The 26,655-nt window shown below is 46.1% G+C and overlaps 1 protein-coding gene across 1 annotated transcript; it reads left to right on the top strand.

Moving 5' to 3' along the window:
- The first annotated feature begins 9,766 nt into the window (after window positions 1-9,766).
- LOC121291323 (tumor necrosis factor ligand superfamily member 10-like) lies at window positions 9,767-24,404 on the top strand. The gene is made up of 5 exons (XM_041212395.1): window positions 9,767-9,852; window positions 17,429-17,465; window positions 18,660-18,728; window positions 21,069-21,128; window positions 23,995-24,404. Exons 1-5 carry the CDS (start codon window positions 9,802-9,804, stop codon window positions 24,402-24,404), a joined length of 627 nt encoding a protein of 208 aa, XP_041068329.1. The 5' UTR covers window positions 9,767-9,801.
- Window positions 24,405-26,655: the final 2,251 nt, after the last annotated feature.

The following is a 26,655-nucleotide window of genomic DNA, read 5'->3' as shown; positions in this document are numbered from 1 at the left end:
CACAAACTTCCTCCCAACCCTCTTCAACTCATGCTATCAACATAGCTTCTATTCCTTTTCCCCACATCAATATATCGATTCTAATCATCCCAAACACTCCTTGTGATTGCGACGTCCACACCCACACCATGCCATGGGTAAAATCTCACATCTTGTTAAATCGCCATCTCATCAAGGGAAGGAGAATAAGAGAGAATACAACTCCAAGTCACACTCAGACTCCGTAAATGCTCCCAGACAGCACCCACTCACTGATTGTATCCGTACTGATGTTAATCCAGCCTCAAATCACAGTGTCACTGACTGTATCTGTACTGAAGTTAAATCAGCTTCAAATCACAGTGTTACTGACTGTATCTGTATTTATGTTAATCCAGCTTCAAATCGCAGTTTCACTGATGGTATCTGTATTGACGTTAATCCAGTTTCAAATCACAGTGTCAATGACTGTATCTGTATTGATGTTAATCCAGCTTCAAACTGCAGTTTCACTGACTGTATCTGCACAGATGTGAATCCATTATAAAAACTCAGTGTTAATGACTGTTTCTGTACTGACGTTAACCAGCTTCAAATCACAGTATTACTGACTGTATCTGTACTCATGTGAATCCCACTTCAAATCATAGTGTCACTGACTGTATCTGTACTGATGTTAATCCAGCTTCAAGTCACAGTATTACTGAATATATCTGTGCTCGTGTGAATCCCACTTCAAATCACACTGTCACTGACTGTATCTGTACTGATGTTAATCCAGCTTCAAATCACAGTGTCACTGACTGTATTGGTATTCATGTAAATCCCACTTCAAATCACAGTGTCATTAACTGTATCTGTACTGATATTAATCCCGCTTCAAATCAGAGTATCACTGATTGTATCTGTGCTGATATTAATCCCGCTCTGAAACACAGTGTCACTGATTGTATCTGTACTGATATTAATCCCGCTTCAAATCACAGTGTCACTGATTGTATCTGTACTGATATTAATCCCGCTTCAAATCACAGTGTCACTGATTGTATCTGTACTGATATTAATCCCGCTTCAAATCACAGTGTCACTGATTGTATCTGTACTGATATTAATCCCGCTTCAAATCACAGTGTCACTGATTGTATCTGTACTGATATTAATCCCGCTTCAAATCGCTGTGTCACTGATTGTATCTGTACTGATATTAATCCCGCTTCAAATCACAGTGTCACTGATTGTATCTGTACTGATATTAATCCCGCTTCAAATCACAGTGTCACTGATTGTATCTGTGCTGATATTAATCCCGCTTCAAATCACAGTGTCACTGATTGTATCTGTACTGATATTAATCCCGCTTCAAATCACAGTGTCACTGATTGTATCTGTACTGATATTAATCCCGCTTCAAATCACAGTGTCACTGATTGTATCTGTGCTGATATTAATCCCGCTTCAAATCACAGTGTCACTGATTGTATCTGTACTGATATTAATCCCGCTTCAAATCACAGTGTCACTGATTGTATCTGTACTGATATTAATCCCGCTTCAAATCACAGTGTCACTGATTGTATCTGTACTGATATTAATCCCGCTTCAAATCACAGTGTCACTGATTGTATCTGTACTGATATTAATCCCGCTTCAAATCAGAGTATCACTGATTGTATCTGTACTGATATTAATCCCGCTTCAAATCACAGTGTCACTGATTGTATCTGTACTGATATTAATCCCGCTTCAAATCACAGTGTCACTGATTGTATCTGTGCTGATATTAATCCCGCTTCAAATCACAGTGTCACTGATTGTATCTGTACTGATATTAATCCTGCTTCAAATCAGAGTATCACTGATTGTATCTGTACTGATATTAATCCCGCTTCAAATCACAGTGTCACTGATTGTATCTGTACTGATATTAATCTCGCTTCAAATCGCTGTGTCACTGATTGTATCTGTACTGATATTAATCCCGCTTCAAATCAGATTGTCACTGATTGTATCTGTACTGATATTAATCCCGCTTCAAATCACAGTGTCACTGATTGTATCTGTACTGATATTAATCCCGCTTCAAATCACAGTGTCACTGATTGTATCTGTACTGATATTAATCCCGCTTCAAATCACAGTGTCACTGACTGTATCTGTACTGATATTAATCCCGCTTCAAATCACAGTGTCACTGATTGTATCTGTACTGATATTAATCTCGCTTCAAATCGCTGTGTCACTGATTGTATCTGTACTGATATTAATCCCGCTTCAAATCAGATTGTCACTGATTGTATCTGTACTGATATTAATCCCGCTTCAAATCACAGTGTCACTGATTGTATCTGTACTGATATTAATCCCGCTTCAAATCACAGTGTCACTGATTGTATCTGTACTGATATTAATCCCGCTTCAAATCACAGTGTCACTGACTGTATCTGTACTGATATTAATCCTGCTTCAAATCACAGTGTCACTGATTGTATCTGTGCTGATATTAATCCCGCTTCAAATCACAGTGTCACTGACTGTATCTGTACTGATATTAATCCTGCTTCAAATCACAGTGTCACTGATTGTATCTGTACTGATATTAATCCTGCTTCAAATCACAGTGTCACTGATTGTATCTGTACTGATATTAATCCCGCTTCAAATCACAGTGTCACTGATTGTATCTGTACTGATATTAATCCTGCTTCAAATCACAGTGTCACTGATTGTATCTGTACTGATATTAATCCCGCTTCAAATCACAGTGTCACTGATTGTATCTGTGCTGATATTAATCCCGCTCTGAAACACAGTGTCACTGATTGTATCTGTACTGATATTAATCCCGCTTCAAATCACAGTGTCACTGATTGTATCTGTACTGATATTAATCCCGCTTCAAATCACAGTGTCACTGATTGTATCTGTACTGATATTAATCCCGCTTCAAATCAGATTGTCACTGATTGTATCTGTACTGATATTAATCCCGCTTCAAATCACAGTGTCACTGATTGTATCTGTACTGATATTAATCCCGCTTCAAATCACAGTGTCACTGATTGTATCTGTACTGATATTAATCCTGCTTCAAATCACAGTGTCACTGATTGTATCTGTACTGATATTAATCCTGCTTCAAATCACAGTGTCACTGATTGTATCTGTGCTGATATTAATCCCGCTTCAAATCACAGTGTCACTGATTGTATCTGTACTGATATTAATCCTGCTTCAAATCACAGTGTCACTGATTGTATCTGTACTGATATTAATCCCGCTTCAAATCACAGTGTCACTGATTGTATCTGTACTGATATTAATCCCGCTTCAAATCACAGTGTCACTGATTGTATCTGTACTGATATTAATCCTGCTTCAAATCACAGTGTCACTGATTGTATCTGTACTGATATTAATCCTGCTTCAAATCACAGTGTCACTGATTGTATCTGTGCTGATATTAATCCCGCTTCAAATCACAGTGTCACTGATTGTATCTGTACTGATATTAATCCTGCTTCAAATCACAGTGTCACTGATTGTATCTGTACTGATATTAATCCCGCTTCAAATCACAGTGTCACTGATTGTATCTGTACTGATATTAATCCCGCTTCAAATCACAGTGTCACTGATTGTATCTGTACTGATATTAATCCCGCTTCAAATCACAGTGTCACTGATTGTATCTGTGCTGATATTAATCCCGCTCTGAAACACAGTGTCACTGATTGTATCTGTACTGATATTAATCCTGCTTCAAATCACAGTGTCACTGATTGTATCTGTGCTGATATTAATCCTGCTTCAAATCACAGTGTCACTGATTGTATCTGTGCTGATATTAATCCTGCTTCAAATCACAGTGTCACTGATTGTATCTGTACTGATATTAATCCTGCTTCAAATCACAGTGTCACTGATTGTATCTGTACTGATATTAATCCCGCTTCAAATCGCTGTGTCACTGATTGTATCTGTACTGATATTAATCCTGCTTCAAATCACAGTGTCACTGATTGTATCTGTACTGATATCAATCCCGCTTCAAATCACAGTGTCAATGACTGTATCTGTTCTAAATCGCAGTTAGGCTCAGTAACTGTTAACCAACTTTGATCCTATCATAGTTGCTGTTTTAATCTATTAAGAATCTTCCCTTGCAGAACAACGAGACAGATTTTTGTCAGTGAGGGAGGAGCTGGTATCTGAGAGTGAGACAGACTGTGTGTGAGTGATGGAGGAGTTGGTATCTGAGAGTGAGACAGACTGTGTGTGAGTGATGGAGGAGTTGGTATCTGAGAGTGAGACAGACTGTGTGTGAGTGATGGAGGAGCTGGTATCTGAGAGTGAGACAGACTGTGTGTGAGTGATGGAGGAGTTGGTATCTGAGAGTGAGACAGACTGTGTGTGAGTGATGGAGGAGCTGGTATCTGAGAGTGAGACAGGCTGTGTGTGAGTGATGGAGGAGCTGGTATCTGAGAGTGAGACAGACTGTGTGTGAGTGATGGAGGAGCTGGTATCTGAGAGTGAGACAGGCTGTGTGTGAGTGATGGAGGAGCTGGTATCTGAGAGTGAGACAGGCTGTGTGTGAGTGATGGAGGAGCTGGTATCTGAGAGTGAGACAGGCTGTGTGTTAGTGATGGAGGACCTGGTGTCTGAGAGTGAGACAGGCTGTGTGTGAGTGATGGAGGAGCTGGTATCTGAGAGTGGGGCAGGCTGTGTGTGAGTGATGGAAGAACTGGTATCTGAGAGTGAGACAGGCTGTGTGTTAGTGATGGAGGAGCTGGTATCTGAGAGTGAGACAGGCTGTGTGTGAGCGATGGAGGAGCTGGTATCTGAGAATGAGACAGACTGTGTGTTAGTGATGGAGGAGCTGGTATCTGAGAGTGGGACAGACTGTGTGTTAGTGATGGAGGAGCTGGTATCTGAGAGTGAGACAGACTGCGTGTGAGTGATGGAGGAACTGGCACCTGAGAGTGAGACAGGCTGTGTGTTAGTGAGGGAGGAGCTGGTATCTGAGAGTGAGAGAGGCTGTGTGTTAGTGATGGAGGAGCTGGTATCTGAGAGTGAGACAGGCTGTGTGTGAGCGATGGAGGAGCTGGTATCTGAGAATGAGACAGACTGTGTGTTAGTGATGGAGGAGCTGGTATCTGAGAGTGAGACAGACTGTGTGTTAGTGATGGAGGAGCTGGTATCTGAGAGTGAGACAGACTGTATATGAGTGATGGAGGAGCTGGTATCTGAGAGTGAGACAGACTGTGTGTGAGTGATGGAGGAGCTGGTGTCTGAGCGTGAGAGAGGCTGTGTGTTAGTGATGAAGGAGCTGGTATCTGAGAGTGAGACAGACTGTGTGTTAGTGATGGAGGAGCTGGTATCTGAGAGTGAGACAGACTGTGTGTTAGTGATGGAGGAGCTGGTTCTGAGAGTGAGACAGGCTGTGTGTGAGTGATGGAGGTGATGTTATCTGAGAGTGAGAGAGGCTGTGTGTGAGTGATGGAGGAGTTGGTATCTGAGAGTGAGACAGACTGTGTGTGAGTGATGGAGGAGCTGGTATCTGAGAGTGAGACAGACTGTGTGTGAGTGATGGAGGAGCTGGTATCTGAGAGTGAGACAGACTGTGTGTGAGTGATGGAGGAGCTGGTATCTGAGAGTGAGACAGACTGTGTGTGAGTGATGGAGGAGCTGGTATCTGAGAGTGAGAGAGGCTGTGTGTGAGTGATGGAGGAGCTGGTATCTGAGAGTGAGACAGGCCGTGTGTTAGTGATGGAGGAGCTGGTATCTGAGAGTGAGACAGGCTGTGTGTGAGTGATGGAGGAGCTGGTATCTGAGAGTGGGACAGACTGTGTGTGAGTGATGGAGGAGCTGGTATCTGAGAGTGAGACAGGCCGTGTGTTAGTGATGGAGGAGCTGGTATCTGAGATTGAGACAGGCTGTGTGTGAGTGATGGAGGAGCTGGTATCTGAGAGTGGGACAGACTGTGTGTGTGATGGAGGAGCTGGTATCTGAGAGTGAGACAGGCTGTGTGTTAGTGATGGAGGTGATGTTATCTGAGAGTGAGAGAGGCTGTGTGTGAGTGATGGAGGAGCTGGTATCTGAGAGTGAGAGAGGCTGTGTGTGAGTGATGGAGGAGCTGGTATCTGAGAGTGAGACAGGCTGTGTGTTAGTGATGGAGGTGATGTTATCTGAGAGTGAGAGAGGCTGTGTGTGAGTGATGGAGGAGCTGGTATCTGAGAGTGAGAGAGGCTGTGTGTGAGTGATGGAGGAGCTGGTATCTGAGAGTGAGACAGGCCGTGTGTTAATGATGGAGGAGCTGGTATCTGAGAGTGAGACAGGCTGTGTGTGAGTGATGGAGGAGCTGGTATCTGAGAGTGGGACAGACTGTGTGTGAGTGATGGAGGAGCTGGTATCTGAGAGTGAGACAGGCCGTGTGTTAGTGATGGAGGAGCTGGTATCTGAGAGTGAGACAGGCTGTGTGTGAGTGATGGAGGAGCTGGTATCTGAGAGTGGGACAGACTGTGTGTGTGATGGAGGAGCTGGTATCTGAGAGTGAGACAGGCTGTGTGTTAGTGATGGAAGAGCTGGTATCTGAGAGTGAGACAGGCTGTGTGTGAGTGATGGAGGAGCTGGTGTCTGAGAGTGAGAGAGGCTGTGTGTGAGTGATGGAGGAGCTGGTATCTGAGAGTGAGACAGACTGTGTTAGTGATGTAGGAGCTGGTATCTGAGAGTGGGACAGACTGTGTGTTAGTGATGTAGGAGCTGGTATCTGAGAGTGGGACAGACTGTGTGAGTGATGGAGGAGCTGGTATCTGAGAGTGAGACAGACTGTGTGTTAGTGGTGGAGGAGCTGGTATCAGAGAGTGAGACAGACTGTGTGTTAGTGATGGAAGAGCTGGCACCTGAGAGTGAGACAGGCTGTGTGTGAGTGATGGAGGAGCTGGTATCTGAGAGTGAGACAGGCTGTGTGTTAGTGATGGAGGAGCTGGTATCTGAGAGTGAGACAGACTGTGTGTGAGTGATGGAGGAGCTGGTGTCTGAGCGTGAGAGAGGCTGTGTGTTAATGATGGACGAGTTGGTATCTGAGAGTGAGACAGACTGTGTGTTAGTGATGGAGGAGCTGGTATCTGAGAGTGAGACAGGCTGTGTGTTAGTGATGGAGGAGCTGGTATCTGAGAGTGAGACAGGCTGTGTGTTAGTGATGTAGGAGCTGGTATCTGAGAGTGAGACAGACTGTGTGTTAGTGATGGAGGAGCTGGTATCTGAGAGTGAGACAGGCTGTGTGTTAGTGATGGAGGAGATGTTATCTGAGAGTGAGAGAGGCTGTGTGTTAGTGATGGAGGAGCTGGTATCTGAGAGTGAGACAGGCTGTGTGTGAGTGATGGAGGAGCTGGTATCTGAGAGTGTAACAGACTGTGTGTTAGTGATGGAGGAGATGTTATCTGAGAGTGAGACAGACTGTGTGTTAGTGATGGAGGAGCTGGTATCTGAGAGTGAGACAGACTGTGTTAGTGATGGAGGAGCTGGTATCTGAGAGTGAGAGAGGCTGTGTGTTAGTGATGGAGGAGCTGGTGTCTGAGAGTGAGACAGACTGTGTATGAGTGATGGAGGAGCTGGTATCTGAGAGTGAGACAGACTGTGTTAGTGATGGAGGAGCTGGTATCTGAGAGTGAGACAGGCTGTGTGTTAGTGATGGAGGAGATGTTATCTGAGAGTGAGACAGACTGTGTGTGAGTGATGGAGGAGCTGGTATCTGAGAGTGAGACAGGCTGTGTGTGAGTGATGGAGGAGCTGGTATCTGAGAGTGAGACAGACTGTGTGTTAGTGATGGAGGAGATGTTATCTGAGAGTGAGAGAGGCTGTGTGTTAGTGATGGAGGAGCTGGTATCTGAGAGTGAGACAGGCCGTGTGTGAGTGATGGAGGAGCTGGTATCTGAGAGTGAGAGCGGCCGTGTGTTAGTAATGGAGGAGCTGGTATCTGAGAGTGAGAGTGGCCGTGTGTTAGTGAGGGAGAAGCTGGTATCTGAGAGTGAGAGTGGCCGTGTGTTAGTGAGGGAGGAGCTGGTATCTGAGAGTGAGAGGGGCCGTGTGTTATTGAGGGAGGAGCTGGTATCTGAGAGTGAGAGGGGCCCTGTGTGAGTGATGTAGGAGCTGCTATCTGAGAGTGAGAGGGGCCGTGTGTTAGTGAGGGTGAAGCTGTTATCTGAGAGTGAGAGGGGCCATGTGTGGGCACAAAGTGTGTGAGCAATGGTACAAAACATTTCAAGTTCAGTCACAGTGGGAAAATCCTCATCTTGTTCAACCAAAGAGAACTCAGGACCTGTTTGCAAAGGGCTGTGTAACAGTTATCACAGCAGTGGCTAACCTGTTGTAGGGATGTGGACCTTTCCTTGGGGTTTTGCATACAGCAGTCAGTTTTATCCTTGACCTGTAACTTCCTGCTGCTGTTGAAAGTTAGAAAAATGTTCCTTTTTCACCTCCCACTCACACCCTGCACTTTGACCAGCCCAAAAAAAAACACCAGAAAACTCCAAACTCTTGTAAATAACAAATGAAACTGAGTGGGATGCTGGGCCAAGTTAAAGGGAAGACACTTTTGCTGTATCTCAGGATAAGCTTTCAGAATAGGCAAGGAGCTGGGACTCCTCTTCTCCTCTTCTCAGGTCCGTCTAGGGGTTTCCCCGGGGCAACTTTCTGACAGAGGGATGTTTGCTCAGTTTCAGCAAATAGTTTCTAAGTATAAGTCCCTGCCATTCCACCATTTCAGCCTCCAGCTGTACAGGTCCTCCTCAACTCACAACCCCTACGCAATTATTTATTTGATTCTTTCACCAGGTGTGGCCACCACCGGCCAGGCCAGCATTTATTGCCCATCCCTAATTGCCCTTGAGAAGGTGGCGGTGAGCTGCCTTCTTGAACCGCTGCAGTCCCTGTGGTGTAGGTACACCCACAGTGCTGTTAGGGAGGGAGTTCCAGGATTTTGACCCAGCAACAGTGAAGGAACAGTGATACATTTCCAAGTCAGGATGGTGAGTGACTTGGAGTGCAAATTCCAGGTGGTGGTGTTCCCATCTACCTGCTGCTCTGGTCCTTCTAGATGGTAATGTTCGTGGGTTTGGAAGGTGCTGTCTAAGGAGCCTTGGTGAATTCCTTCAGTGCATCTTGTAGATGGTACACACGCTGCTACAGGGCATCGATGGTGAAGGGAGTGAATGTTTGTGGATGTGGTGCCAATCAAGTGAGCTGCTTTATCCTGGATGGTGTCCAACTTCCTTAGTGTTGTGGGAGCTGCACTCATCCAGGCAAGTGGGGAGTATTCCATCCCACTCCTGACTTGTGCCTTGTAGATGGTGGACAGGCTTTGGGGAGTCAGGAGGCGAGTTACTCACCAGGTCTGGCAGCATCTGTGAAGCGAGCTAATTTGACGCTGCTGACCTTGCATCAGGTCTGGGAAAAGTTAGAAATGCCATTGGGTTTAAGCAGGGGAAAACAGGAGAGTGGAAAAAGAAGAAAAGGGAAGGTCTGCGAGAGGATGGAAGACGGGAGAGGTTAAATAACAAAAGAGTTGATGGTGACGGTCAAAGGGAGTGGCAATGGGCCAAAAGGAAAGAAAGGAAGAGGTGCCGAGACACGGTGTGAATGGCAGAATGACAAACAACAGCAGTCTGAAAGCAAAACCAAGAGAAAAACAAAAGTGAAACTGAAATCGAATATCCACAGAGAAACTGTGGGCAGACGCTATGATCTAAATTTGTTGAAGGTGGGGTTGAGACCAGAAGGCTGTAAAACGCCGAATCAGAAGATGAGCTCCTGTTCCTCAAGCTCATGTTGAACCTCATTGGAGCAATGCAGGAGGCCGAGGACAGAGAGGTCCACGTGAGTGCAAGGTGGAGAATTCATATGGGCAGCTGCTGGGAGCTCAGGGTCGTGTTTGCAGACTGAATGGAGGTGTTCCCCACATTGGTCACTCCATCAGTGTCTGGTCTTCCCAGTGTAGAGGAGACCACACTTTCAACAGTGAATACAGTAGGCCAGATTGACGGAAGTACATGTCAATCACTGCTTCACCTGGAAGGAGAGTTTGGGGCCTTGGACAGTGAGAAGGTAAAATGGGCAAGTGTTGCACCTCCTGCACTTGAATGGAAAGATGTTGTAGGAAGGGGATGGTGGGGGGTGGGGGTGTGCAGGTTATACTGGGGGTGATTGAGGAATGGACCTGCGAGTCATAGAGGGAGAAGTCACTTCAGAATAAAAGCAAAATACCGCGGATGCTGGAAATCTGAAACAAAAATAGAGCTGGAAAAACACAGCAGGTTTGACAGCATCTGTAGAGAGAAAAACAGCTTTAACATTTCCAGTCCGTATGACTCTTCTTCAAAGCTAAAGAGAGGTAGAAATGTGATGAAATTTATACTGTTTGGGGGGGATGGAGCAGGTGAAGCCAGCGATCTGTGGGGGTAAAGGAGAGATTGACAAAGATGTCATGAAGAAAAAGACAAAGGGGTGTTAATGGTAGAGGTAAGGGCTGAAGGAGGAGCTGATAGTGGCATTAAGGACTTTGTTCTGCTTACCCTTGTTCTGCTATTATCACTTTCTGCTTTCTTACTTTTGCCAATATCAGCACCTCCTTTAGCTCTTACCACTACCATTAACACCTGCTTTGTCCTTTTCTTCATGACATCTTTGTCAATCCATCATACAGACCCTCGGACAGTGTAGCACTCCCACAGTACTGACACTCCAACAGTGCAGCATTCCCTCAATGCTGACCCTCTGACAATGCAGCACTCCCTCAGTACAGCTGCTCTGACAGTGCAGCACTCCCTCAGTGCAGCTGCTCTGACAGTGCAGCACTCCCTCAGTACAGCTGCTCTGACAGTGCAGCACTCCCTCAGTACAGCTGCTCTAACAGTGCAGCACTCCCTCAGTACAGCTGCTCTCACAGTGCAGCACTCCCTCAGTACAGCTGCTCTGACAGTGCAGCACTCCCTCAGTACAGCTGCTCTGACAGTGCAGCACTCCCTCAGTACAGCTGCTCTGCCAGTGCAGCACTTCCTCAGTACAGCTGCTCTGACAGTGCAGCACTCCCTCAGTACAGCTGCTCTGACAGTGCAGCACTCCCTCAGTACAGCTGCTCTGCCAGTGCAGCGCTCCCTCTTTATCCTCTGTCTGGGTTTTGTGCTAATTTGTAGATAGGACATAATCGTTCAGTCTTCTTAGAGGTACAGTTACTCTCACTGAATCAAAGTGAAACTCAACACCTTTAGCTCATTTCCATGTACTGATTGTCAGTGGTGATGTATTTAAAAAATATGGGTCAGGAATAGAAATTCACTGTCTGCCATAAGTGTAATCATCCATAATTCGAGACCAACACACTTAACCGTGATGTCCTTGCTGTCATTGCTGTGCTAAACATAGGCGGTACTGCATAGGAGGAGGCTATTCGCCCCTTTGTTCCTTGTCCTGGCTCTTTAATTAGCCTCAGTCTCCTTTTCCGCAGAGCCTTGCTAACTTTTTCCCTTTAAGTTAGTGTACCCCAGGGAAAGATTACACTGAATTTATAGCACAGAGACAAACTATTGGGCTGTGCTGGTGTTTACAATGTACATGAACCTCCTCCCACCCCTTTCATCTCACCTTCTCTGGCTAACCTTCTAATCCTTTGTCCCCCATGTACGCATCAAGCGTCCCCTTAAATACAGCAAAGCTGTTCACTCAAATTATTCCTTCTTCCAACCTTCTAGCCACCCTCTGGATATCGAGCTTGGCCCCTTAGTTTGGACTCTCAAGCAAATGGCAACTTGACATCGTCACAATCAAGTAGCGTTATAATTGTAATGACATCATGTCACCCCTCAGGCCCAGCTTTCAAAGCATAAAGAGCCCCAGACTCTTCATTCTCTTCTGATAAGTGTCATCTCTCAGCTCTAACACCCCAACGCCCCCCCTCTCCGAATCGTCCTTGAACCTTCTCCACTTGATCTTTGTTGTGGTATGTAATGTGCGCTGTGTCCAAATGATGCCCAACCAAAGTTCAGTCATTTCCCTGCTTCTCAGTTTAATGTGAACGAGCTACAGCAGATGGCAGGTCAGTGATATACAGAGTATCATTGCACTATTGTTTAAGGGTGCTGCCCAGTTCAGTTTAGCACATTGAGTCTTCCGATGTAGTCAGAGGCCCTCCCACTCTTCCTGGATGGCTTGATATGACTCACCCCTATGCTGCTCTTGGTCAAATGGTGGTCATGTACCTGTGGGAATTTCCACTAGTTGTAGAAAGTGTCACAACAGTCAGCAGCATCCCTTAAGCTTCCGTGTCAAGACCCCCCCAGTGACAGCTCGCATGCTGAACACTTGCCGGGCGAGTCATTCGAGTACAGAAGTGACAAATTCCAGAAGAGACGCTCGAACAGGCCTTAAGCCGCAGCGACCCACGAGGGAGTGGTGATATCACTGGGCTAGTAATCCAGAGGCCCAGAGGCTTTGCACTGGGGACAAGGGTTCAAACTTCACCGGGACAGCTGGTAGAATTTTAAATTCAATTCATAAACCTGGCATATAAAGCTAGTCTCTGTCATGGTAACCGTGACAACTCTCAGCGATTGTCATAAAAAAAAGCCCACCTGGTTCACTGACGCCCATTAGGGAAGGGAATCTGCCCTCCTTACCCGGTCCAGCCTACACACGATTCCAGACCCCCAGCAATGTGGTTGATTCTTAATTGTCCTCTGAAATGGCTGAGCAAGTCACTCGGTTGTGCCAAACCGCTACTGAAAAGCCAAAAAGGAATAAAACTTGACAGACTACCTGGCATTGATTTAGACACCGGAAACGACAGCAGCAAACCCCACCCCCACCCACCCACGCCCCAGATGTTTCAGCCTTGCAAAGTCCTCCTTACCAACACTGGGGGCTGCATCTAGTGCCAACACAGTGCATGCCCAGTCGTATCTTCCACGACGTTATTGGGAGTGATGGAGCAGGTTGTGGCCAGGACTGAAATAAAGCAAAACAATATCTTTGGTGAGGAATCTATTGGAGTTAGCTTTCAGTTCTAGGCAAGGTTTAGAGCACTGATCCATTACCTCGAGCTTCTGCTAAAATACTGCAGGGCCTGCTCTTCCTGTCCAGCATTTTTCCATTTACTGGTCATTCTGTCTGTATGTTACCCTTTTCTCCTTTGCTTGTTTCGTTGTTAAGCTTCCAATGTTGCGCTCGGTTTTTAGTTTTATTTGTGCTCTGTTAATTTCTGAGAGTCTAAGAAATAATCTGGCTGCTCAAATGCCAATCAGGCGTCTGGAGAGCTGTCACAGAGGAATAAGAAAATCAGCACCAAACACTTATTGCAACATGCCACAACTTTCAGTTTTTATTGCTGGTGGAAGCATTGTGAGGAAGCCTATAACACAGTCAAGTTCTGACTGGCCCTGTGTCTCCGGCAAATGGTGCCATTGGTTCTTGGCTCGTGCGCAGACCAGTACTGGCGGCCGTCTTGCATTGGCAGGAGACTCAGTGAACACTGGGAGCTTGTGCCAAAGTCAGGAGAGGTGTCCCACAGATGAGTCAAACAACAAGCTGGCATTGTCATCCTCACAGAATCGTATCTTAACCACCCTGTCCCAGGCACCACCATCACCATCCCTGGGTGTGTCCTGTCCCACTGGCAGGACAGACCCAGCAAGAGGTGGAAGCACAGTGGTATACAGTCAGGAGAGTGTTCCCCTGGGTGCCTTCAACATTCGCTGTGGACCCCATGAAGTCTCATGGCATGAGGTCAAACAAGTGCAAAGAAACCTCCTGCTGATTACCACCTACCACCCACCCCCACCCAACCTCCCTCCTCCCCAGCCCCAGCTGATCAGTCAGTACCCCTCCATGTTAAACACCACATGAAGGAAGAACTGAGGGTGACAAGGGCGCAGATTGTACTCTGGGTGAGGGACTCCAATGTCCAGCACCAAGAGTGACTCAGTGGCACCAGTACAGACCGATCTGGCTGAGTCCTAAAGGACATAACTGCTAGACTGGGTCTGTGGCAGGTGGTGAGGGGACTAACAAGGGGAAAAACCTATTTAGTTTTGTCTTCACCAACCTGCCTACCGCAGATACATCTGTCCAAGACAGTATTGGTAACAGTGACCACCACACAGTCATTGTGGAGATAAAGTCCTGCCTTCACATTGAGGATACCTCCACCATGTTGTGTGGAACTACCCCCGTGCTAAATGGAATAGATTTTGAACAGAACTAGCAATTCAGGGCTGGGCATCCATCAGCAGCAGCAGAATTGTACTCAAACACAATCTGTAACCTCATGGCCCAGCATATCCCCCACTCTACCATTACCATCAAGCCTGGGGATCAACCCTGGTTCAATGAAGAGTTCAGGAGGGCATGTCAGGAGCAGCACCAGGCATACCTAAAAATGAGGTCAACCTGGTGATGCTATAACACAGTCTACTTGCGTGCCAAACCGCATCAGCAGCAAGTGATAGACAGAGCTAAGCGATCCCACAAATAACGAATCAAATCTAAGCTCTGAAGTCCTGCCACATCCAGTCATGAATGGTGATGGACAATTAAACAACTAACTGGAGGAGGAGGCTCCATTAATATCCTCATCCTCAATGATAGGGGAGCCCAGCACACCAGTGCAAAGGATAAGGCTAAAATAATCGCAGCAACCTTCAGCCAGAAGTGCCGAGTGGATGATCCATCTCAGCCTCCTCCAGAGGTCCCCAGCATCACGGGTGCCAGTCTCACAGCCAATTCGATTCACTCCACATGATATCAGGAAACAGCTGAAGACACTGGATACTGCAAAGGCTATGGGCCCTGACAATATTCCGGCAATAGTACTGAGGACTTGTGCTTCAGAACTTGCCATACCCTAACCAAGTTGTTCCAGTACAGCTACTACACTGGCATCTACCCAGCAATATGGAAAATTGCCCAGGTATGTTCTGTACACAAAAAGCAGGACAAACCCAACCCGGCCAATTACCGCCCCATCAGTCTACTCTCCACCATCAGAAAAGTAATGGAAGGGGTCATCAACAGTGCTATCAAGCGGCACTTGCTTAGCAATAACCTGCTCACTGATGCCCAGTTTGGGTTCCGCCAGGGCCACTCAGCTCCTGACCTCATTTCAGCCTTGGTTCAAACATGGACAAAAGAGCTGAACTCCTGAGGTGAGGAGAGAGTGACTGCCCTTGACACCAAGACAGCATTTGACTGATTGTGGTATCAATGAGCCCAGCAAAACTGGAGTCAATGGGAATCAGGGGGAAAACTCTCCACTGGTTGGACTCATAGCACAAAGGAAGATGGTTGTGGTTGTTGGAGGTCAGTCATCTCAGTTCCATGACATCACTGCAGGAATTCCTAAGTGTAGTATCCTAGGCCCAACCATCTTCAGCTGCTTCTTTATTGACCTTCCCCTCCAACGTAAGGTCAGAAGTGGGGATGTTCGCTGATGATTGCACAATGTGCAGCATTATTTGCAACTCCTCAGATACTGAAGCAATCCATGTCCATATGCAGCAAGGCCTAGAAACATTCTGACTTGAGATGATAAGTGGCAAGTGATGTTCACATCGCACAAGTGCCAGACAATGGCCATACCCAACAAGAGAGAATCTAACCATTGCTCCTTGAAATTCAATGGCATTACCATCACTGAGTCCCCCACTATCAGCATGCTGGGGGTTACCATTGACCAGAAACTGAACTGGTCCAGCCATATAAATACTGTGGCCACAAGAGCAGGTCAGAGGCTGGGAATTCTCCGGTGAATAACTCACTTCCTGACTCCCCAAAACCTGTCCACCATCTACAAGGCACAAGTCAGGAGTGTGATGGAATACTCTCCACTTGCCTGGATGGGTATGAATTCAAAAACATGCAAGAATCTCAACACTCTCCAGGACAAAGGATCCCACTTGATCAGCACCCCATCCACCACCTTAACCATTCACTCCCTCCACTGCCGGCGCACAGTAGCAGCAGTGTGTACCATCCACAGGATGCAATGTAACAACCACCAAGGCTCCTTAGGCAGCACTTTCCAAATCTACGACCACTACAATCTAGAAGGACAAGAGCAGCAGATAGATGGGAATACCACCACCTAGAAGTTCCCCTCCAAGTCACTCACCATCCTAACTTGGAAATATATCGCCATTCCTTCACTGTCGCTGGGTCAAAATCCTGGAACTCTCTCGCTAACAGCACTGTGGGTGTACCTACACCACATAGACTGCAGCGGTTCAAGAAGGCAGCTCATCACCACCTTCTCAAGGGATATTGGGGTGGGCAATAATTTCTGACCTTGCCAGCGATGCCTGCAGCCCGTTTCTCAATGCTGACAGGTTGTAATCTGGTGACACTATCTCCATTGTCTGTGGGAAATGCCACCAATAGAGCACACTCACCGGTTAATTTTAGGGAGCAGTAACCTTCCAGCATTATTCAGTTGAATAAAACTGTCATAACCAAACAGCTTGCAATGGGTTTCTCACCCATGCTGTGTTTACTGCTGTTGTTCCAATGCTTCACTCTCTCTACCTCCATCTCCATACCTTCAGTGTCTTTATCCCTCTATCTCCATTCCTTCACTGTCTCTAAAGTTTTAGACAGGTTTAAACCTGTGTTTATTGCTGTGTGTCCCTGGGGAGTGTGTGCATTATTGCTGTGTGTCCCTGGGCAGTGTGTGCAGTATTTCCACAGCTTGTTGTCTCTATCCCAACTCCAATACTTCAATGTCTCTATCCCTCCATCCCCACTCCTTCAGTGTCTCTATCCCTCCATCCCCAATCCTTCAGTGTCTCTATCCTTCCATCTCCACTCCTTCAGCATCTCTATCCCTCCATCTCCACTCTTTCAGTGTCTCTATCCCTCCATTTCCAATCCTTCACTGTTTCTGCCCTTTCATCTCCAATTCTTCAGTGTGCCCCATGTTATTTATCTTGGCACTGTCTCAATGGGGTTTGCCATTAACCAGCCTCGTAATGACTCAGGCTGATAATTATACAATGGAGCATGTCTGGAGGGAAGTGAATTGTTCATTTCTTTCATTGAAGAGCTAATTTCTCAACTAGAAGAACTATGAAAGCAATTTTATGTAATTAGGATATCATATTAATGATATTATTATGGTTAAGAAACACACACACAGCACAAGGCCGGAATGCAGTGTGATTGACACAAAATTTCATGAATAGAATAACAAAACAAGTTAAAAACATGTGACAATGTAACAAAATCAGACAAATAAATACAACAGGAATAATAAGGGAAGTGTGTGTGTAATAACATAGGGAACATGTCAATATCACACTGACAGGAAGTTAACTGATAACACAGCTTAAAATAGACAAGCAGTTACTCTTTTGCTAAGGTTCACATTCTGCACTACCTAGACAATAACACAATGTTCTTCCTTCTCCAGGATTGTAAGAATGATGTGGCTAACAAACGGCAGGAAGGTACGTTAATGCATATTGTGTCTCTCGCTGTATTGACTCACGTCTCATTGACCATGGATCGGTTACACCGTCTGGGACTGGGTGGGGCAGTGGGTCAGACGCTGTCCTTTCCCCCTCTGGGACTGGGTGAGACAGTGGGTCAGACAATGTCCTTTCCCCCCTCTGGGACTGGGTGGGACAGTGGGTCAGACACTGTCCTTTCCCCCCTCTGGGACTGGTGACTTCCCAGGAACTTTGCCAATGGCACACGACAGATAGCACTGTAGGTATGTAGTTGGAAATGTAACATTGCAAAGAGATATTAATCGATTCAGTGAATGAACAAATCTGTGGCCGACAGATTTCAGGACTGGTACATATGAGATCACACACTTTGGACCAACAAAGTTTAGAGCAGGAGACTTTTGACGTGGTGAATAGCTAGAAACAGCTGAGTTCCAAGGAGACCTGGGTTGTAAATACACAGATTATTAAAATACTGTGAACAAGTACAGAAAATAATCAAAAAGCTTTATATCTGGTGGACCAGCATACAAGTGGGTAGAAGTCAAGCTTCAGTGATATAAGCCCTTAGTTCGGCTGCACTGTGAGCAGCTCCAGCATCGGAAAGATATATTGCCCTTGGGGAGTGCAGAGTAGGTTTACCAGGGTAATACCTGGACTCCGAGGGTTAAATTATAAGAGATTACAAAAACTTGGCTTGTATTCCCTATCGTTTAAAAGATTAGGGGTAATTTCATTGAAGTTTTCAGGATATTAAGGAGAGCAGATAGGAGAGATTGGGAGAAACCATTCCTCCTCACTGGGGAGCCTGGGACTCGGGAGTATTGCCTAAAAATTGGGACTATATCTTACAGGAGTGAAGTTCAGGGATACTTTTACATACAAAGGGTGGTGCAAGTTCAGAGCTCTCTTCTGCAAAAGCCAGTCGAGGCCAGGTTCATTATAAATTTGAAATCTGAGATTGATAGATTTGTATCATCCAAAGTTAAGGAGTGGAGGGAAGAGGCGGACAGATGGAGTTAGGCCCCTGTTCAGCCAGGTGGAGTTTGAATGGTGGAACAGGCTCGAGGGGTTGAATGGCCTTCTCCTGCCCTTGTTCCCATGTATGGTGTGTGAGTGCTCCTCCTGTTACTGGACAGGGCCAAGTGATGCTCAGGTTTCCATGACAATGACTGTCTTACTCTCATACAGGTAAACCCAACAATACGACACCATATACAACTCCGTCCCCCTCCTCAAACTGTGAGCCTTCTGCTACAGGTAAGTCTATTGACAATTCTTCAGCTTCATAGAACTCATATCTGAGGTACTTTTTCTATAGCCATACTTTAGCTGCAATGATACTTTTTCCATAATTATACTTTTTTCCTTTTCTTTAATCATGACACCCTTGTTAAAGGGCTAAAGTCTCCTCTGGGACTGGGTGGGGCAGTGGGTCAGACACTGTCCCTTCCCCCTCTGGGAATGAGTGGGACAGTGGGTCAGACACTCCTTTCCCCCTCTGGGACTGGACAGGACAGTGGGGCAGAAAGTGTCCTTTCCCCCTCTGGGACTGGGTGGGACAGTGGATCAGACACTGTCCTTTCCCCTCTGGGACTGGATGGGACAGTGTGTCAGACACTGTCCTTTCCCCCTCTGGGACTGGGTGGGTCAGTGGGACAGACACTGTCCTTTCCCCCTCTGGGACTGGGTGGGACAGTGGGTCAGACACTGTCCTTTCCCCCTCTGGGACTGGGAATTTAGATTCAATCCTCAGTTTGAACCTCAGCTCCATTGATGTAATGTGGTTGTTTCACCAGATCAGAGATGAAGCATTCTTGCAGCAATCAATCTCGGGCTGAGTCATGTCCAGCTTGTGTTCACTGATGCCACTCAGGGGAAGTCAATGATACTACAGCAAAAGCCTGAATGGTGTGATATTACACACTTATTCATGGTATTTACCCTCCTGCTCCCCGCGACAGACCATTCAGCACGACAGATCCAAATCTGTATCACTACTGCACATGAGCTGCCTCCCACACTCCTTCATCTAACCCCATCAGCATAACCATATATTCCTTTGTGTATCCTGTATGTACCTAACTTCCCCTTAAGTGCATCTATACTATTTACCTCAAGCATGCCCTGTGGTAGTGAGCTCCGCATTCTTCCACCCTCTGAATAAAGAAATTTCTCCTGAGTTCCCTTTTGCCTTCGTGAGTGACTGTTTTATATTGATGATCCTTAGTTCTGTTTCTCCACCAAATCGAAACATCATCTTCAAGTCTGAGCAACCAAAGCTTTTCATAATCCTAACAACGTCATCCACTCGGCCTTCCCTTTGCGACAGAGGAGAGCGCCAGCATGTTCTCTCTCTGAGATAAGTCCAATCACTCAGTCAGGTGACTTCCTGAAAGGAACTGGTGTACATGTACAAGCCACATCAGTCTACATAGCATTGCATAACATGAAGTTGATATTTCATTCCACATCCAAATGAACCCACCTCAATTCATAATTTAAAAATCACAGCATCTAAATATATTGGCAGGTTGCCCAGTATATGTAATTTATCTTTGACAATTGAAAGCCTGTAACTGTACCTATTGGATTGGATTCATTGGGTTTTGGGTGGAGTCGGAGTGTAATGCCAATGCAGTATCTCATTGCTCACTTCTTCCTCTCTCTGTTTCTGTCTCCTTTTCTGTTGTTCCCTTTTCTCCTTCATCTTATTTATAGAGTTTTACTCTGCAATAGGCAGACCACTGACTGTACTCAACCAGCCCATGCTTGCAAAATTTGGAACATAATTTCTAATGGTCGATGTGATTCTGCGATTGGACAGCACTTGCTGAACAATCCTGAGTGTGCTAATAGCTACACCCACAACCACTTTCAGATCAGCCCGGCTCACAATATGGCTCACTTACGCTTGCTGGAAGCTACATATATTCATTTGAAGGGACCAGTCCACTGCAGGCAAAAGGAACATGTCCAGGCATTGCGCCTTTTCCAAATTAAAACAAAAGGGGGACAATAATCCCCTGGTGCATTCTCCAGGCAACGCTTCAGTCAATAAGAGCCAACTTACCAACAAATCAACGCCCTCTTCTCATGCAGTATAAATTGGTGTTCCCTTTGAAATTCAGCATTCTTTCATGTGCAAGGTGAAAACCTTCAACAGCAAGTCTCGTTTTTCAATGATTCCTGGGTTCTATGCCATCAAGCATCGATTTACAGTGTTTCACTGCCTCCTAAAGGCTAAAGAAAGCGATGAAATTATCGAAACCAGGGAGATGATATCTCTATTAAATCATATGGGCCCAACAGTTTTAACAAGGGGCTATAATAGGGAGAAAGCAGAATAAACTATTAGCAATTGTGATTTATACTGCATGAGGCGTTGCAGTCGTTCAAACAGAACAGATTAAATCCTAGAATTCTAGGCAATTCCATCTGAAATGAGAAATTTCAGATGTTGAAATAGATATAGTTGTAATCAGATGAAAACTAACATCCAGATTTGTTTTATATTATATTCATTATTATTTTAAAGCATTTGCATTTTAAAATGTAACAATATTACAGATTTATTTGATCATCTGTTTCTCTGTGCAGATCAACCTGGATATGCTGATCAGAAATGCAAATTACCACTGCCAATTGCACATATCATAGGTAACTATCATGCTCTCAGATACCAGCTCCTCCATCACTCACACACAGTCTGTCCCACTCTCAGGTACCAGCTCCTCCATCGCTCACACACAGTCTGTCTCACTCTCAGATACCAGCTCCTCCATCACTCACACACAGTCTGTCTCACTCTCAGCTACCAGCTCCTCCATCACTAACACACAGTCTGTCTCATTCTCAGACACCAGCTCCTCCATCACTCACACACAGTCTGTTACACTCTCAGGTACCAGCTCCTCCATCACTCACACACAGTCTGTCTCACTCTCAGATACCAGCTCCTCCATCACTAACACACAGCCTCTATCATTCTCAGACACCAGCTCCTCCATCACTCACACACAGCCCCTCTCACTCTCAGATACTAGCTCCTCCACCACTAACACACAGTCTATCTCACTCTCAGATACCAGCTCCTCCATCACTCACACACAGCCTCTCTCACTCTCAGATACCAGCTCCTCCATCACTCACACACAGCCTGTCTCATTCTCAGGTACCAACTCCTCCATCACTCACACACAGCCTGTCTCACTCTCAGACACCAGCTCCTCCATCACTCACACACAGCCTGTCTCACTCTCAGATACCAACTCCTCCATCACTCACACACAGTCTGTCTCACTCTCAGACACCAGCTCCTCCATCACTAACACACAGCCTCTCTCACTCTCAGATACCAGCTCCTCCATCACTCACACACAGCCTCTCTCATTCTCAGGTACCAACTCCTCCATCACTCACACACAGCCTGTCTCACTCTCAGACACCAGCTCCTCCATCACTCACACACAGCCTGTCTCACTCTCAGATACCAACTCCTCCATCACTCACACACAGTCTGTCTCACTCTCAGACACCAGCTCCTCCATCACTCACACACAGCCTCTCTCACTCTCAGATACCAGCTCCTCCATCACTCACACACAGCCCCTCTCACTCTCAGATACCAGCTCCTCCATCACTCACACACAGCCTGTCTCATTCTCAGGTACCAGCTCCTCCATCACTCACACATAGTCTGTCTCACTCTCAGATACCAGCTCCTCCATCACTCACACACAGTCTGTCTCACTCTCAGATACCAGCTCCTCCATCACTCACACACAGTCTGTCTCACTCTCAGACACCAGCTCCTCCATTACTCACACACAGCCCCTCTCACTCTCAGGTACCAGCTCCTCCATCACTCACACACAGCCTGTCTCATTCTCAGGTACCAGCTCCTCCATCACTCACACATAGTCTGTCTCACTCTCAGATACCAGCTCCTCCATCACTCACACACAGTCTGTCTCACTCTCAGATACCAGCTCCTCCATCACTCACACACAGTCTGTCTCACTCTCAGACACCAGCTCCTCCATTACTCATACAGTTTGTCTCACTCTCAGACACTAGTTCTTCCATCACTCACACACAGTCTGTCTCACTCTCAGACACTAGTTCTTCCATCACTCACACACAGTCTGTCTCACTCTCAGACACTAGTTCTTCCATTTCTCATACCTCATCCAATTTTGAATGTGTCAGTGACATTGTTATGCTTTAATGCATAGAGTGGATCTGCCCTTCCATATCAATCGCTCTTTCTTTCGGGACTGTTGCTGTTAATTCCAGCTCTGATATCCAGTTCTCTTCCCAAAGTCCTTCCCTAATAGCTATCAAAGCGATAGAGGATGTTGTATAATCTTGCTGCACATTCTTCACAATTCTTTAGCTGGTTTGACCCTCTCTCTCTGTTCTGATACTTTCAAAGGTGTGGGTGTGTCTAGCCCAGCGTTTTGAGCCTTATAGGGACCAAGAGACAAACGAAGGCCATTCAGCCCCTCGAGTCTATTCCTTTATTCTGCCAGATCATAGCTTATCTGTGACCTTTTGCCCCATTTGCCTGAATATCATAGTAAATAGAAATCTATAATCTTAGGTTTATGATTAATAATTGACGTAACATCAATTGAAGTTTGTGGAAGATATTTGCAAACTGGTACCAGCCTTTCAGAGTGAAAGGGTTTCCATCCTGAAAGATCTGGCTCTAATCTTTTGACTGTGGACTGCTCCTAGCCCCGCCCCCACCCCCCCCACCCCCCCCACCAATCGGCAGGAATAGTTTATTTTCACTTTCCACCCCATGTTTTCCCATTTATATTGTGAAAATATTGATTAAATCCCACATTAACCTTCTAAATTCCAGTGAATACAATTTGCGATTGTGTAATCACACCTAGACAAGCCATTTCAGAGGGCCAGTTAAGAGTCAATTACATTGCTGTGGGTCTGGAGTCACATGTAGGCCAGACCGGGTAAGGACAGCAGATTTCCTTGCCTAAAGGACATTCGTGAACCAGATGGGTTTGCACAACAAGCAACGATAGTTGTTATGGTCACTATAACTGAGACTAAATTTATATTCCAGGTTTATTAATTGAATTTAAATTTCGCTCACTGCTGTGGTGGGATTTGGACCCATGCCCCCAGAGAATTAGCCTGAGCCTCAGGATTGCTAGCAACATCACCACTTTGCCACCGTCGCCCCATTTCATTCTTGTTCCCGTTTCTCCTTATTTACTCAGTCAAAACCCCTCCTGATTCTGAACGTCTCAAATCTCCTCTTAGCGTTTGCTACTCTATAACATTCGCAAGCCCAGCTCCTCCAGTCTGTCCATGGGGCATAAGTCCTTTCATCCCTGGATCCCCCACAGGGTCTGCAAGGCCTTGTCATCCAGCCCACAGAGAAGGAGCAAGGTTCACGGGGTGAGGGGGGGTTGCGGGCACTGCTGGAGTCGAAATGTTACGAACGAAGAAATGAAATCAGCTTTTTGAAGGCTCTTTCTTGTCCACCTTCTAGGCAAAGGTGGAGATCTGGATGTGAAATGGGAGTATTCCAGAAGGAGCGAAGCCATTAGTGAGCACATGGGATTCGAGAATGGGTCCCTTGTTATCCGTGTGACCGGCTTTTATTACGTCTACTCCCAGGTGGCTTTCGTAGGGGCAAACTGCACTGAGGACTCGCTGGTCTTGGAAAGCAAATTCCTCTCCAAGGCTCCCAACTACGGTATGAATCCTGTGGAACTCATGGAGGTCACCGAGTCAGTCTGCGAGAGCACCAAAGCCAAGCTGAAGTGGCACCGCTCGCTGCGCCAGGGGGGAGTCTTCCACTTCGAGGAGAACACTCACCTTTTCGTGAAGATCAGCCCCAGGGACAAGGCCGAGATGGAGCATCACAAGACCTACTTTGGCGCTTTCAAACTCCAGTGACAAGGCCCTCCACATGAGGGGAGGGCGCCGAGGGGGGTGACAGGATTGCTCCCTTTAGAGACACGTCTGCACTCCAGCCCCAAAGTGACTGAGATGCAAAGGGGTGAAAGGGGAAAGGACAATGGATCTGCCTATTTGGCATGCCAGCGAGGCCCCTTAACTGACAGAGGGAGGTTAATTAACGTTACATTCACGAGAGCGACAGTCCCTCTCCTCCCCGATAAACAAGACTTCCAGAATGGTTGTAAGGCCTCGCCATTCCCACTCCCCCTTTTTAAAGGGGGCTGCCTCAGAGACCGGACAGATCAGGAGCTTGGACTCTGAATGCATCGATGGCATCATGTGACCTGCTCTGGCAAGGTCCCACCGCTGTTATGATGTGACACAGTCACCGACAAACATTGGGAATGGGACCTTGCTATATTCCAACCTTCCCCTGCCGGCTTGACTGTTTGGAAAAAGCAGGGAATCAAGGAACGAGGTCTTACCATGAACTTAGTGCCCAAGCAAGCATACTTTTATAACCCAACGGACAACATTTTTTAAAAAACTTGCTGCGCAGCACTTTCAGTGTAAATATTACCCTCCTGATACAGCGAGACTTGTCCTTCAATCAACAACTTTATCCAGACAGTGGTGGGAATGTGGAACTCACTACCACGGAGTGATTAAGACAAATATCACCGTTGTATTTTCAGAGAAATTGGATATGCACTTGGAGAGGAAAAAATAGAAGGATATTATTGATAAATAGTCGCTCTGTAGTATAGAACTCAAGCATTGCCAAAAAAAATGGGGTGCACAGTCCAAGCCTTATGCCTTGTACTCATTAGGTTAGATGCAAGAATACCAAATTTCAAAGGGAGCAGCAATTTAAAATGCACAAGAAAAGGCAGCTGATTGATTGGCAAGTCCTCTCTGAATGGCATCACCTCGACCAGTCAGAGCTTTCCAACAAATCAGCTGCCTTTTCACATGCAGTATAAATTGTTGCTCCTTTTGAAATTTGGTATTCTTGCATCTGCCCTGATGAGTGCAGGGTTTAAAGCTTTGACAGCATGTCTCTCTTTTTTTCATCATTAGGGTTAGAAAAGAGGCAATGGATTAGGCTCCTGTGGAAACTGAAGAGCAGCACGTTTGGGCTGAATGGCCTATTTTAGTGCTGTAGATTCAATGTAATTATGCAGTTCCTCTTGTGTTGAAGTTGCTTGTACCTCACTGGAGGAGGGGGGAACAGTAACACAAGCCTTAGGAATCCCTCTTCCCTAATGCTGCAGCCCATCTCTTTGTGTGAATCTGGGCAGACAGAGTGGGCTGTTGAGGAGGAAGGGAAGGGAAAGAGGTGGGGGGACAGAGGAGGGGCCATGGTCGAGCCTGATCCAGGACCTCATGCGACACCCGGGATGGGTTAATGATAAGCTGCAAGCAGCTGGAGCCCTGACAAGCTAGGAAAACAGGCTCTGGAGTTTAAGGTTAGTCAATAAGTGACCGTTTGATCCACTGGACAAGGATCCAGCCTCCAAAAATGTAGGAAAAATAAAAAAATATTTAAAAATGATTGGTTTTTGAGAAGTGGAATAGTTAGATTAGGCTGGATTCTAAATGAATAATAGAAAAATGGAAAAATAGATCATTAAAAATGGATTTTAAAGGGAGGTAAATAACATAGATGGGAAAACCATAACATTACTTCATTTTAAATTTTAGAATTTGTTCATTTAATTGTTCAATTTAGTAATTTAGATTTAATATTGCAGCTAAAAAGCTACCTTGACACTTGTCTGACCTCATTACTGCAGAGCTCACCCGGCAGGAGGTTCCGGGATGTCAGAATTCCTGGGATCTAATGTCAAGGCAGAAAGCAAGGAACTTGCAAGGTGGTGAGGTTAGGCTGTAATTTTATTTATTTATTTTGCGCTACAGACTGACAGTTGCGAAATGGCAATCTTCCTGACACGGAGGGGCCGGAGGTTGGGGAGGGGGTGCTTGAGGGAAGTGGGGGAATGGTGGCCGGGAGGGGGCCACAGACTCCTGCTTCAGTGGTCGCCAACCCTCCAGGCTTGCCCTGGAGTCTCCAGGAATTGAAAGTTGATCTCTAGGATACTCCTGCGAGCAAACCCCAGGGAGGAAAACCATCAGAACTTTAGAGCATAAACTGAGTGCTTTCTTAAAAAATATCTGTGCTCTGACCACATTGGCCTTTTAGTTAAAGACACTGGAGATGGGGGAAGAAAGCGATGTTTGACTGAAG

The sequence above is a fragment of the Carcharodon carcharias genome, chromosome 19, assembly GCF_017639515.1.
Source record: "Carcharodon carcharias isolate sCarCar2 chromosome 19, sCarCar2.pri, whole genome shotgun sequence".
Classification (NCBI taxonomy): domain Eukaryota; kingdom Metazoa; phylum Chordata; class Chondrichthyes; order Lamniformes; family Lamnidae; genus Carcharodon; species Carcharodon carcharias.
Note: the sequence above shows the minus strand (reverse complement) of the source record. Positions and strands in the feature narration are given on the sequence as shown.

What these genes read in the sequence shown, in the direction of transcription:
- LOC121291323 (XM_041212395.1), top strand. Translation starts at nt 9,802, where the DNA reads ATGTTGAACCTCATTGGAGCAATGCAGGAGGCCGAGGACAGAGAGGTC. An exon ending in GGCTAACAAACGGCAGGAAG is followed by an intron (nt 17,466 to 18,659) that starts GTACGTTAATGC and finishes ACTCTCATACAG; the next exon opens with GTAAACCCAACAATACGACA. An exon ending in GCCAATTGCACATATCATAG is followed by an intron (nt 21,129 to 23,994) that starts GTAACTATCATG and finishes TCCACCTTCTAG; the next exon opens with GCAAAGGTGGAGATCTGGAT.